Source organism: Oryx dammah, unplaced genomic scaffold (assembly GCF_014754425.2).
Source record: "Oryx dammah isolate SB20612 unplaced genomic scaffold, SCBI_Odam_1.1 HiC_scaffold_28, whole genome shotgun sequence".
Taxonomy (NCBI): domain Eukaryota; kingdom Metazoa; phylum Chordata; class Mammalia; order Artiodactyla; family Bovidae; genus Oryx; species Oryx dammah.
Genome location: NW_024070212.1, coordinates 21824840 through 21839592, shown reverse-complemented (window position 1 = coordinate 21839592; position 14753 = coordinate 21824840). Strand labels below are relative to the sequence as shown.

At 40.9% G+C, this 14753-nt stretch overlaps 1 protein-coding gene across 8 annotated transcripts in view; it reads left to right on the top strand.

Moving 5' to 3' along the window:
- The first annotated feature begins 8802 nt into the window (after window positions 1-8802).
- The window catches only part of LOC120855988 (phosphodiesterase 4D interacting protein), a 244430-nt gene continuing 238479 nt past the window's right edge, over window positions 8803-14753 (top strand). For all 8 annotated transcript variants that reach the window (XM_040230914.1, XM_040230906.1, XM_040230910.1 and 5 more), the window contains exon 1: window positions 8803-9160. In XM_040230914.1, coding sequence (XP_040086848.1) covers window positions 8928-9160 — 233 coding nt within the window. In that variant the 5' untranslated portion in view covers window positions 8803-8927. The remainder of the gene's footprint in view (window positions 9161-14753) is intronic.

The following is a 14753-nucleotide window of genomic DNA, read 5'->3' as shown; positions in this document are numbered from 1 at the left end:
CTGACAATCAGATGATATATTTTCATATTTATTTTTTGTTTTATATATTGTATATCCAGTACAAATTATTTTCTGTATTTTTATATTTTTAGGCAGAGTTCTTTGTGTGTGTGTGTGTGTGTGTGTGTATTGTATGGTTTTTTTTTTTTTTTTTTTGCTTGTGTATGCTGTATGCCCAGGTCCTTAAACAGATTCTGGTAAAAAAATATTAATTGCATATGTAAGTGATCATATTACAGGATCTCAGAAATTACCTAGATCAGTCACCCAGCCGAAAGCTGCGATCTATCATTATAGGTAGCAGGACAGTCTTGCAAAACTTCCAGTAACTCTTCATTTACTCCCTATTGGAGAAACCTCTAGACAATTCCACCTGAATAAATGTTACCATCTCTTTTTCCTTTGGTGCCCCCATCTCTAATATAAGAATATTATCTGTCTCTCAGGATATTTGTGATTATATAGCAAGAAAGTGTAGGTCCCCACTTTGTAGTTAAAGAAAAAACTTCAGAGAGTAATTTTTCCACAATGACACAGCTAGTAGTAATGGGACTAGGATTTGAGCTGTTGAACTCCAAAACCTATCCTCCTAATCCTGATATGATTCCGTCTTAACATTTAACCATAGGTTAAGGAGCTCACGTTTTGCTACCTTTTCTACAACTCTACAGCTACTAGGAGAAAACTGTTATTTCTTGAGAGGATTTTGGGAGGAAGACGTAATGACTGATTCCACACAAAAATGGACAGGCATTATAGACAAGACAAACTGATGGTGCTATTTAGCACAGTGAGAAAGTGAAATGGAAGGCAATCCTTGGGTATATGGGAGCCTAGGTTGGCAAAATCATAATATCTTACACTTAAAATAACTCAAAGATGTAACCTGACCTAACTTCCCTTCCTCCCACTCAACAAGGATGTGTCTTCTACCATGGTGTCAAATGGTCATTGTCATTCAGCCTCTGCTGGAACAATCCAGTAATGGGAAATTGATAATACCAATATTTTAATTAAGGGTAAGGCTATGTTGATGAGAGAAGCAAAGAGAGAAGAATGCATAGAGAAGCAAATTTGGAGCAGGAATTTCAGTCTCTTTCTAGTTCCTAGATCTAGGCTCTCCCCAGGGCCCGATGTCTGCTTGAAACCTGACAACATTATTCGCGTGTGCTTAGTTACTCAGTAGTGTCCGACTCTTGCGACCCTACAGACTGTAGCCTGCCAGGCTCCTCTGTCCATGGGATTCTTCAGGCAAGAATACTGGAGTGGGTTGCCATTTCCTTCTCCAGGGGATCTTCCCAACCCAGGGATCGAATGCAGGTCTCCTGTGTCGCAGTCAGACTGTTTACTGACTCATCTATGCCGGAAGCCCGACAACACCATGAAATGGGTCAAATTCAAGAATCTTGGCACTTGTAAAGGTTGTACTGGGGGGTAGGGGGGAAGTAAACAGAAATTTGAATATCAGAACTAACAGCATTTCGTATCCAAAAACCGAAATAAAGCACCTATCTAAATTAAGCTGCTAAAATAGAATGGGACTTTCCATTAAGGCAGAGTCAGAAGGTTAGAGACTTTACACGTGAGATCCAAGAAAGCAACAGTTAAAGTCTTGTGTACACTTATTTTTAAACAATTCCTGAATGCCTAATTGTATGCCAGACACTGAGCTAGGTAATGAAGATGAATAACATTCCCAGAAACCTGTGGCCCGTATCAACCCTCAGACCAAACACTGTCTGTAAGTAAACAACAGCTCCTGTATGAATTACATAATTAAAAAAAAAAAAAAAACTTTCTCAGGAGGAAGTGATGCTCTTGGCAGACAAAAAAAAAGGCACTATTTCTGTGCTGCTATCAGGCATATGTGGTAGTATGGCTGAACCAGTTATTTAAAAACTGAAACCTTTTCTTACAGATTAGCAAATAGCAGGTTCTCTGAGCCATCGCTCTTCAACCCGCACCTCCTATCAAACTTCGCCAAAACTCTGCTGGTACCACTTCGGCAGTTTATCCAGATTAGCTTCTGATTGGTCAGTTTCCATGCCAGTCGGTTTAAAAAGCTCCGTCTTCCAGGTGGCCATTGGCTACTTCCAGGGACTCCCAGAACGAGCCCCGCCTTCCATCCTGGCGCCCGCCCATCGGCCCCACCTCGAGCCTGCTTCTTCTGGCTGCCCTGGTGATTGGGAAGCGGCGATCAGGCTGCGAATATGTTGATGTCCTCAGAGCTGGTGGTTATTTTGAATTATCAACCCTGACTAAACTGTCCTACAATGTGAGCTCCCATAAAGCAGAACTTTCATTTTGTTCAACCTTAAGTTCGTTCACAGTCTTTCCCTGAGTTGTCCCCACACATTAAAAGTGAAAGTAAGGATTTGGGTGAGGAAGGAGGAAAAATGAACAAGCACACTGTAAGTAATGTGAAAGCCACTTTTAAAATAATTACCACCTTAGATAGCCTGCTTCAGATATCCAGGCTAAGCAAAACTACTCCCTGCCTTTAGAAGCTACCTCATGAAACTTTCATTATTTTTGTCCAATTTCTCTGCTTTGTTGGGAAAGCTAGGCAGAGACCACCAGGCCCATCCCTTGGATTTTGAGGTAGTGGGGTTGTGAGCATAATTGGAATAGTTTTGATAGGATCTAAAATATTTTATTGAACTTAAAAGTTGTAACATTTCTTTTTTACCCTCATAGCCTCTAAAATCTTTCAGAGCAGTAACAGTAGTCATTTGTTATCCCCCAGACTCCAGTGTCCTGTTCCCCCAGGAACCTAGCAAATGCTCAATTAATGTTTTTGAATAGATGACTGAATGAATGGCATACTCATGGATTGAGACAATTCTTCATCGGTAGTATACAGTATACTAGGACTTTCCAGATGGCACCAGTGGTAAAGAATCCAACTGTCAATGCAGGAGACCAGAGACATGGGTTCTATCCCTGGGCTGGGAAGATTCCCCTGGAGTAGGAAATGGCAACCCACTCCAGTATTCTTACCTGAACAATTCCATGGACAGAGGAGCTTGGTGGGTACAGTCCATGTGTTTGCAAAAAGTCAGACTGGAATGAGCACATACAGCGTAATTCACAATTGGCAAAGCCAAAAGCTTAGCTTCTTTGCACCAGTGCTGGATTGAATTTCAGAGACAGAATTTGCGCTTATCCTTCAAAAACTGTGTTTCCCCAATTTGGGAGAATTTGGTGCAGTTTTATAGCAATGGTTCAAGGGCAAGGATGCTGATAAGGATCAGGGGGTATAAGCAGAGCCTAGACCTGGTAGTCTCTTGATGAGCTTCTCTGGTTCTTTTAATGTAACCTTCTTCCAGAGAAGAATGCTAACGTCTTCCTTTTGTTGGAGGTTTTAGTTCTGTAAAGAGCTCAAAGATTCTGTTTTGTGTGTCCCCCGTGGTGGAACCAGGACCCTGGCCCAAGCCTGCACTGTTGTTCCCAGTGTTGTTTGGCTTCCTCTTATACCTCTTCACCTCCTGCTTCTTTACTCTCTTCTACCCATACTTGTGTGTTGGAAATGAGCAAACAACTTTCTTTCTGAGTGATTTTCTTTACAACCTTAAGGGTCAGAGCTTTCAGTTATTATTAGTCTTTGTTATCCTCCCTTGTTTAAAAAAATTAAAATACATGGGTCAAATTACAAATGAAAGAGGGCATATTAGTACTGCCCATGGAAATAAAAAGGATTATAAGGGAATGCTATGTATAATTGTATGCCAACAAATTAGATAAACTAGATGAAAAGGACACATTCCAGAAAAACACAAGCTACTTAAACTGATTCAAAGAGAAACAGAAAACCTGAATAGACCTATAACAAGCAATTAAATGAGTAGTAGTAGTAATAGTAGTCGGAGAAGGCAATGGCAACCCACTCCAGTGCTCTTGCCTGGAGAATCCCAGGGACGGTGGGGCCTGGTGGGCTGCCGTCTATGGGGTCGCCCAGAATCGGACACGACTGAAGCGACTTAGCAGCAGCAGCAGCAGCAGTAGTAATAGTAGTAGCAGCAGCAGTAGTAGTAAAACTTCCCACAAGGAAGAGTTATGGTCCAGATGGCTTAGCTTGTGAATTTTAGCAATTGTTTAAAGAATGCTAATACCTTGCAAACTCTTCCCCCTACCAAAAAAAAAAAAAAAGAGAGAGAGAGTGTGAACGCCTCCTAGCTCATTTTATGAGGCCACTATTACTCAAAGACTTCACAAGAAATGAAAATGACAGACCAATATACCTTATATAAACATAAGTAGCAAAATAGTAGTAAACTTTTCCCAGAAGCAAGTAAAATGGATTCTACAATAATGACATGTGAGCTTTATCCTGGGAATACAGGGTTGGTTTAACATACGAAAATCAATATATGTAATGTACCTATTAGTGGAATAATGGACAAAACTCAAGTGTTCCTCTCAAAAAAGAAAAAAAGCATTTGAGAAAATATAACACTTTTTTCTCTTAAAAGCAATCAACAAACTAGGACTAGAAGAGGTATTCGTCAACCTGATTAATTGACATTTATTTAAAAAACCACAACTAATATGATACTTAAAAGTGAAAGACTGAAAGCTTTTTCCCTAAAATTGAGAACAAGATAAAAATGTCCACTCTCCCCACTTCTCCTCAACATTACATTTGAAGTTCTTACTGGGGCAATTAGACAAGAAAAAGAAATAAAGCCAACAACATGTGAAAGGAAAAAGTAACTCTAAATCTGTTTGCAGATAGCTTGATCTTGTACATAGAAAATTCTAAAGAGCCCACACAAAAAATTATAATTAATAAGTGAATTTATCAGAATTGTAGGGTACAAAATCAATTGTAACTGCACTAGAAATTAATAATTCCAAAATAAAATTAAGAATGTAATTTCACATAACAGCACCAAAATAAATGAAATATGTAGGTAAATCTAACAAAAGAAGTAAGCTTGTTTTTCCTTTTGAATCAATACTTTCTCAAAATATACAGTAATATTCTTAAAAATTTTTTATTGGCGTAGGCATATGCGCATGCTAAGTCGCTTCAGTTGTGTCCAGCTCTTTGCGACGTTATGGACTGTAGCCCGCCAGGCTCCTCTGTCCATGGGATTCTCCAGGCAAGAATACTGGAGTGGGTTGCCATGCCCTCCTCCAGGGGATCTTTCTCAGGGATCGAAACCGCGTCTTTTATGTCTTCTGCATTGGCAGGCGGGTTCTTTACCACTAGTGCCACCTGGGAAACCCTGATTATTCTCTAGCACTTGATTTGGAAAGAAATCCCAGGATGAATATGGAGCTCATTTCATCTGCTTCTCTCTCCTTAAGAATCATAGTTTCAAATCCTGCCTGCTTAGGTTACTCATGAGTTCCTTCCGAGAGTTGTTTTGGTATTTTTCTATATTTATATCTTTTTGTCCTGGTGTGCTGCAGTCCATAGGGTCTCAAAGAGTCAGATACGACTGGGTGACTGAACAACAACAACATATTTATATATATGTATGTGTGTATATATATGTAATACTTACATATTTATAAGTATTTATATATTCTATTGTATCCTACTCCCCCACCCAAGGTGGGAAAAGTCACTCTGATACATGCTCCTCCATCCTAGGTAAAACTGCATGTTTCAATACTTCTTAGCTTTTGAGTTTGCTGTGACTTCATTGAACTATTTATCTGCCTCAACTAATGAAAATGGCATATACATTTTAAATTTGGGAACCCCATTCCTTTTAATTTGTGTATTAGATAAAATCTACCTCTAGTCTATGGGCAAAGCCAAAGTCCGGGTCTGCTAGGAAAGCAACTTCTACTAAGTAATAGTTTGCTGTTGTTGAGTCGCTCAGTTGTGTCTGACTCTTTGCAACCCCATGGACTGCAGCACCCCAGGCTTCCCTGTCCTTCACCATCTCCCAGAGTCCACTCAAACTCATGTCCATTGAGTTGCTGATGCCATCCAACCACCTCATCCTCTGTTGTCCCTGTCTCCTGCCTTTGATCTTTCCCAGCATCAGGGTCTTTTCTAATGAGTCAGTTCTTCCCATCAGGTGGCCAAAGTATTGGAGCTTCAGCTTCAGCATCAGTCCTTTCAATGAAAATTCAGGGTTGATTTCTTTTAGGATTGACTGGTTTGTTCTCCTTGCTGTCCAAGGGACCCTCAAGAGTCTTCTACAGCACCACAATTTGAAGGCATCAATTCTTTGGTGCTCAGCCTAATAAGATTAGAAGCCAGATTTTAGAGAATTAGGTGATAAACAATGTATGTAAGTCAAGAGGTATAGACATCAAATGTATACAGTGTATGTAAGCAAACCGGTTATGAAGGGAAATGAGAGATAAGGTGGTGGTTAGAGGGGGAAAGGAAATGAGAGATATGATAGAGGTTAGAGGGAGAAGTCTTTGTTTTAGGGATGAGGAAATGTGAACGTGTTTATAGGCTCAGTATAGAGCTAACAGAGAAAGGGTGGCCAAAAAATATTAAGCCAACAAAAGATAATTAAGAATTTTCTAGTAGAGATGAGGGTCTTTCAAGGTGGCTCAGTGATAAAGAATCCACCTGCCAAGCAGGAGACCCAGGGATTGATGGATGTGAGTCTGAGTGAACTCCGGGAGTTGGTGATGGACAGGGAGGCCTGGCGTGCTGCGATTCATGGGGTCGCAAAGAGTCGGAGATGACTGAGTGACTGAACTGAACTGAACTGAACTGAAGATATATTAGGGGGGAAAAAAGATATGTAAAGATACAGATTAAGTTAGGTTTGAAAGAAAGAACGATGAGATACCTGATAGTGTCATTTTCTGGAAGCAGCTGGCATCATGATGGGAGAGACCACTTAAAGAAATGGTAAAAAAGTGGAATTAAAGACTGGATGAGTTGCATGAGGAAGATACATCTCTGATGATACCCAGTTCAGGGGCTCAGGCAACTTTGTGGATGGTAGTGTTGGAGTTAATAAAACAGAAGAATGAACAGCAGATTTGGGAGGAAAAAAAAATGACTTAAGAGTTCAGCTTTACTCTCACTGAGTTAATGATAGAAACTATTGCCTATGAACCCTGGGATCCATACTACGCACTAAAAGATAAACCTTGTCCCTTTTAGGCCTTGCAAATTATAACGGGATTTTGCTTCTTGTTGTTTCAGTTCAGTTCAGTCGCTCAGTCGTGTCTTTGGGACCCCATGAATCGCAGCACGCCAGGCCTCCCTGTCCATCACCAACTCCCGGAGTTCACTCAGATTCATGTCCATTGAGTCGGTGATGCCATCCAGCCATCTCATCCTCTGTTGTCCCCTTCTCCTCCTGCCCTGAATCCCTCCCAGCATCAGAGTCTTTTCCAATGAGTCAACTCTTCGCATGAGGTGGCCAAAGTACTGGAGTTTCAGCTTTAGCATCATTCCTTCCAAAGAACACCCAGGTCTGATCTCCTTCAGAATGGACTGGTTGGATCTCCTTGCAGTCCAAGGGACTCACAAGAGTCTTCTCCAACACCACAGTTCAAAAGCATCCATTCTTCGGCGCTCAGCTTATGTCTGACTCTTTTGTGACCCCATGGACTGTAGCCAGCTAGACTCCTGTGTTCATGGGATTCTCCAGGCAAGAAAGCTTGAGTGTGTTGCCGTTTCCTTCTCCAGGGGATCTTCCTGTATTGTCAGGTGGATTCTTTACCACTGAGGAAGCCCCACAACGGGGTTACCTCCCTATAAGCCCACCATAAAGCAACAATATCTTGTCAAAAGGCATTTTGTATACCTAACCGACCAAACAGCACTGCTTAGCCTAGACTGCCTTAAACATGCTCAGAACACCTAATTAGCCTACAGCTGGGCAAAATCATCTAACGCAAAGCCTATTTTATAATAGTGTTGAATATCTCATGTAATAATTTATTGACTGTTATACTGAAAGTGAAAAACAGAATGGTTGTATGGGTACAGAGTGGTTATAAATGTACCTGACTGGGAGCCCAGCATCACCAGAGAGTATTACCCCATATCTCTAGTCCAGGAAAAGATAAAAATTCAAAATTCTAGATCTGGTTTCCAGTGAATGCATCTCACGTTCACACCATGGTAAAGTCCAAAAATCATTAAGTGGAACCAGTAAGCTGAGACTGATGGTATAGAATGGTACAGTAGAAGCATTCTGCTTTGCTGGAGACTCAGTTTCCATTCTTAGAAAACACTGGACTATAAGAAAACGGGTTTTCCAAACAAACATTGAGTGGAAGATTTATTTGATCAATGAACTTTTTTTTTAATCATGAAAACACTCTTTTGATTTGATAGTAGGTACCAAGTTATATATACTTTACTATGAGCTCTTCGTGGAAAATGGCAATCAGAAAGTCTCAATTGAAAGAAAAATTGAGGTTGTTTATGAGAAAGGTTTTTATAATAACTAAAGGGAAAATTAAAAGAAAAGAAGATTTTAAAAGAGGGAAAGAAGGCTAGACCACAAACCTGGAGAAGTAATGATTCTGAGGAGAGAATAATGTAAAATATAAGAGGATGATGGATTTGGAGGGTGGAGGACAAAAACCAGGAATATATGGAGAGAAGCAGGAGAGAAGGAGAAACTTTTTGAGGTTGGAAATTGAGGACAGTGACAATGGAGCAGATAGGAAGAAAACAGAAAGGAGGTCTGGAAATGAAAAGCTCTCCAGGTTGAGGGAGTGGGTGGGAGAGAAGGGGGAGCTGACAGAGGGTGCAGAGGCAGCGGCGAGTGTTTGTGGGAGAGGGACCGAAGCAATCTGGGCGGAGCAGGTGGCGGAGGCAGCGCGGAGGAGGCCTGGTCTTCCCAGGTCTGCACCGCGCCAGGGGCAACTGAGTGGGTAGCCTCCTCGCCGAGACGATGCGTCCTGGCAGTGCAGGAAGACCTTAGGAAAACCAAGCAGGGACGGTAACTAGGACTGGGCTGGCTGGGGCCGGGAAATTCATGAAGAGGACTGACAGCGGGTCCTGCTGCCGCCGCCGCTGCGACTGCGGCTGCTGCTGCCGCGCGGTCCGCCGGGCGCACCACGCGCCCTACTGGTCCAGGGACGCGGCGCGAATCCCGCCGTCCTCGCGGCAGTCTCCCGGCCGGGAACGACGGCATCCAGAGCCGGCCGGGAGCTGGGCAGCAGCGGCCGAGGAGGAAGAGGCAGCCGCGGCAGCCGCACCCTGGATGAGGTGAGAGCACCACGGGAGCCCGGAGGCTGTAGACTGCGCCGGGAGTGGCGGCGCCCGAAGCGCTGGTTTAGGGGAACCGCCTTCAGGGCTGGGAATCAGGGCTGGAGACCCGGGCGCTTCGGAGGGCTTGACACAGAGTGACATTAGTTTGGAGAAGGTTGAAGGGCACGACTGGGGACTGGGGGATGATGGGGCTGGTGGCGGGGGCGGCGGGGGAACGACAGTAGGGAGTTGCCTGGAAATACAGGTGTGGCGCTGGATTGGCGCTGGACTAAAGCGTAGGAAACTCAGTCTCTACCCCTAAGGTCTTTGCTTAACGTGTAGTCAGGGGCTCTGTTGACGGAGATGAGATTGAAGGCCGTGCCTGCTGGGTCAAGTCAAACAAGAGATGAACACAGGATTCAGAAGGCCATGCCAGGTTGAAAGCACTAGGGATGCTAAAAGAAGATAAAGGACCAGGAAATGCATGTGGGGGTACAGTTGAAAGCACTGCCTTATCTTATTCCTGCCTCCTCCTCCTCCCCGCCCCATCTTAGATACAGGCAGCAGGGTGGGGGTAGTGATGGTTCCTTCTTCCTAGGCTCTCTTTTCCTGAAGAGCTAGGGCCCTGCCTCTTGACTGGCTGAATGATGCCTAGCAGGACGAGCCCCACCTAAACCCAGTCACTTCCGTTGGTCTGGCTTGGAAGACCCCACCCATTAGGCCCAATTTTTCTTAGCAGCAGCAGAATGAAACTCTGCCATATATATATATATATATATATATATATATATATTTTTTTTTTTTTGGACAAGAGACAGATTGTGCTGCTGACTTCTTGAAATAAATCTCTCCCTGTTGGAGCATCTTTAGCTTATCCTTTAATGGGAAGCTAGTACTCATAAATCAAACTAAGAGCAATATTGATTTCAGCATGGAGGCCGCCATTAACTAATGGGGGATCTGAAAAAAATTCATTTCTGTAGGCCTGTTTCCTATGCATAAAATCAGAATTTGGGTCTTTTGAGTATTAATTACAGATTTGCATATTAATAGAATCTGTATTTTGTGTTCAAGACTATGTGAACGAGGAAACAATTTATTCAGACACTTAATTGTGTTTATTCATCACACATTGTTCATTGTTTATTTGAGAAAACTGAGTCAGGCTATTCAGTTAACAGCACTTAAAGGAATCACAATTATGAAGAAATCCAGGATAAATTACTGCCTTGAAAGATGGAAAGAGGCAAGAAGTAGTCATTATTTGATTTTTTATAAAGTGGAATTTTGGCCCAAACTTAATCACCTTTTAAACATGTTCTATCGATGGTGTGTTGAATAATTTTCAACAATACTTTGGAAACTTGTTTAAAGCCTGAAACAAAAAATTAATCTGAATATATTTAAATTTTAAATTCTTCTTTACAATTTTATATATGATAGGGTGAACACTTTTCATCAAAAGAAGCATTGTCATTGCAAAGTTTTAAATGAGTCATGACTCTGTATCATAAACATGTGATTTTTCTGTCTTTGGTAACAAAAAGATTTGTTGAGTTAGAATTAAGTTCTCTAAATTGTGGCTTAATTGTTAAAATAGATGGATATGCTTTTGTTATTCCCTTAATAATTATTCATCTGACAGATCTCTACATTCATCTTAGTTGATGTGATGATGAGCCTTGAAATGTTTTTAAACATTTCAGGAATGCCCTGAAGTCAGAAACTTCACTGAGGTTGATGCTACTGTGACCTCATTTAAAAATCAGATCTCCAGGAATGTGCAACATACTTTTAAAAACATTCCTATCTTAGCTCTAGTACTAAAAGTTTATGAGTATTAGAGGCTTGCACTTAGGAGAAAGTATCTTTGGTATCCAGTTTTCTAACTCCCGATCAACTAAAAATGTAAGAAAGCAGCTCATTTTTTTATATCTAAATTTATTTTTAATTGGAGGATAATTGCTTTACAATATTTTGTTGGTTTTTGCCATACATCAACATGAATCAGCCATAGATATATGTATGTTCCCTCCCTCTTGAACTCCCTTCCACCCCTCACCCCATTTCACCCCTCTAGGTTGTCACAGAGCAAGTGATTTGAGCTCTGCTGTACAGCAAATTTCCACTGGCTATCTAATCTTACATATGGTAATGTATATGTTTCATTGGTACTGTTTCAATTCATCCAACACTCTCCTTCCCTCACTGTGACCGAAAGTCTGTTCTCTATACCTGCGTCTCCATTGCTGCCCTACAAATAGGTTCATGGGTACCATCTTTCTAGATTCCATATATAAGCGTTGCTGCTACTGCTGCTAAGTCGCTTCAGTTGTGTCCGACTCTGTGCCACCATAGATAGCAGCCCACCAGGCTCCCGCGTCCCTGGAATTCTCCAGGCAAGAACACTGGAGTGGGTTGCCATTTCCTTCTCCAGTGTGTGAAAGTGAAGTCACTCAGTCGTGTCTGACTCTTAGCGACCCCATGGACTACAGCCCACCAGACTCCTCCATCCATGGGATTTTCCAGACAAGAGTACTGGAGTGGGGTGCCACTGCCTTTTCTGAGTATACGATATTTGTTTTTCTCTTTTTGACTTACTTCACACTGTGTAATAGGCTCTAGGTTCAGCCCCCTCTTTAGAACTAACTCAAATGCACTCCTTTTTATGGCTGAGTAATAGTCCATTGTATAATATGAAAGCAGCTCATTTTAATTCAGTGTTTTTAAATCAAGCAATGATGGTGGAGGTCAGCACAAAATTGGATGCAAACTACCCTCAGGTAGTCGAGAACCTATCATTCTAAACTCTGCTTACCTATGTAACTACAGTGTGGAATAAGTGTTATAATAGTAAGATGGGCTATGGAAAAATAAATAAATGCAAAGATCTCTCCAAGGAAAGCTGACTCTGTCCCAAGAGATCATACAAGGTGACATTATTGTGCAAACTGTGCTTTAGTTGTTGAGTCTGTGTCTCAGACTGATTATTAAATTCACATGGCTACTATATAAAGCCAGGATGGCAAACTACTAATTTACAATGAGTCGTCATCTTAGGGAACTAGATCCACTCTTTTATGTCAGTGAGTTCTCTTGGCATACTTGCTGCATTGGGAAGCCAAATTGTAGTTAACAGGTTGTTTGTGAAACTTGGATTTAGAATTGATGTTGTGTGTGTGTGCTCAGTTGTGTCCGACTCTTTGCAACCCTATGGACTATAGCCCCTCCAGGCTCCTCTGTCCATGGGACTTTTTAGGCAAGAATACTGGAGTGGGTTGCCATTTCCTGCTCCAAGCGATCCTCCTGGCCCAGAAATCAAACCTGTGTCCTCTGTTTCTCCTGCATTGGCGGGTGGATTCTTTACCACTGAGCCACCTGGGAAACCCAAATTTAGAGTCAGGAGAATTGATCGGTGAATTCTAAATTAAGGGAAAATAGCTTCGATCAGAGTATCAGAGGATATAAATGGGTTCTTTCTTCCCTGGATGGTGAGTGTCATTAAGGATCACCTTTTCTTCTCATGTGGACCTTCTATTTTTCTCTGACATGCTAATATTTTCAGGTAATAGTTTGTTTGGTTTGGGATTCTTTATGTCTGTTTGAAGTGCCTGCACATTTCTGCTCTGAACCAGTTTGTCTTCACTGTCAAGTTTAAACTCCAAATGGCAAGGTGACTTTGCTTAGGTAAAAGTCATCACGGGGTTAGGAAAATGGGGTTGGGAGACGTTGCTAAAACCCCTATAAGCTGGTAATATGAACCACGTTGTTAATAGCAACTGGATACAGTGCTAAGAGGCAGAGAATTAAAGAGGGCTTCACACACACACACACACACACACACCCCTAAGAGGCAGAGAATTAAAGAGGGCTTCACACACACACACACACACACACCCCACAAGAGATGAACTTTTTCTAGCCTAGCAAGATAAGGAAGCCAGAGTTGGGTGGGAAGTAAATTTTAGCAGAGGGATATAAGCGAATGTATGGCCTTGGGAAAAAGGCCTTATTCAGGTGAGACCCATGCTGTGCTAGAACTTTTCTATGATGATTTAATTCAGAGGTGACCCTCTTGCAAGTACACAACTATTTAAAAAAGAAGAATTGAGTGAGTTGCCAGCTGATGGTAATGCGCTTCAATGTGCACTTGTTTTTGCCCCCTTTTAAAAATTTTTACTGAAGTGTAGTTGATTTACAATCTTGTGTTAATTTCTGCTGTACAGCGAAGGAACTATGCCTAATATTCTATAATGTGCACTTTTGAAGCCTAGCAGATTGCACGTTCTAGGTGGATAGCCTGGAACCAGCAGACAACTGTCAGAGTTAAGGGTGAGGGATGATGTCAGAGAAGGATCAGTGCATTTCTAACATCAAATGTCAGCCATTATGTCTCTTTATCCATCTTTCTTTCTGTTATTTTTTTTTTTACTGCTTTAATGAGATATAATTGACATAGAATAAACTGGGCAAATTTAAAATGTACAATTTGAAAAGTTTGTATATATTTATGTAGGTATATATTTGTGAAATATATATGTATGTATATATTTATGAAAGCGTTACATGTCCATCATCCTGAAAGGTTTTCTTCTGCCCTCTTATAATCCCTACCTTCGTCGCCTTCTGCCCCACTAACACACAGGAAACCACTGATCCTTTTGTCACTACATGGTAGTTGGCATTTTCTATAATTTTATATAAGTGGGATCATACAGTATGTATTCTTTGTTTTTGCCTGGCTTCTTTCACAGACTTATTACTTAACTCACAGTTATTTTAAGATTTATCCATGCTGTTGTAGGTATTAATCATTCATTTTCTTTCATTGCTGAGAAGTATTCCATTGTATGGCTATGCCACAGTTTATTGATTCACTAACTGTGGGGCTGTTTCCTGTAAAGTGGCTGTTACGAATGAAGCTGCTATGGACATTTGTGTACTAGTCTTTGTGTGTGCATATGCTTACATTTCTCTTGGATGAATTTCTAGGAGTAGAACAATAGGTAGATGTTTAACTTTTTAAGAAATTGCAAAATTCTATGTCAAAGGTATTTTACCTTTTACATTCCCAGTAGAGATGTATGAAGGTCCCTATTTCTCCACATCCTTGCCAACATTTATTACTGTCTTATTTATTATGGCCATTCTAGTAAATGTGAAATAGTGTCTTACATCTGCATTTCCCATTGACTACCGATGTTGAACATCTTTTCATGTGCTTTATTATTATCTGTATATTTTTATGAAGTGTTTGTTGAAATTTTATGCCCATTTTAATGGAGTTGTTTGCTTTTTTATTGTAAAATTTCAGTTCTCTATTCTAAATACAAGTTTTATTATATATGTACATCGTGAATATTTTCTCCCCATCTACAGTTCATCTTTTCATTTTAGTAACACTGTCTTTTGAAGGCCAGAAGTTTAAAAAATTTTGCTAAACTTAAGTCCAGACTGTCACATTTTTCTTTAAAGATTTTGCTTTTAATGTTATTAATATACCTAAGAAACCATTACTTAACCCAAGGTCATGAAATATTCTCCTATGTTTTCTTCTAAAAGTTGCATAGTTTTATGTTTTATATTTAGGTCTATGATCCATTTTGAGTTA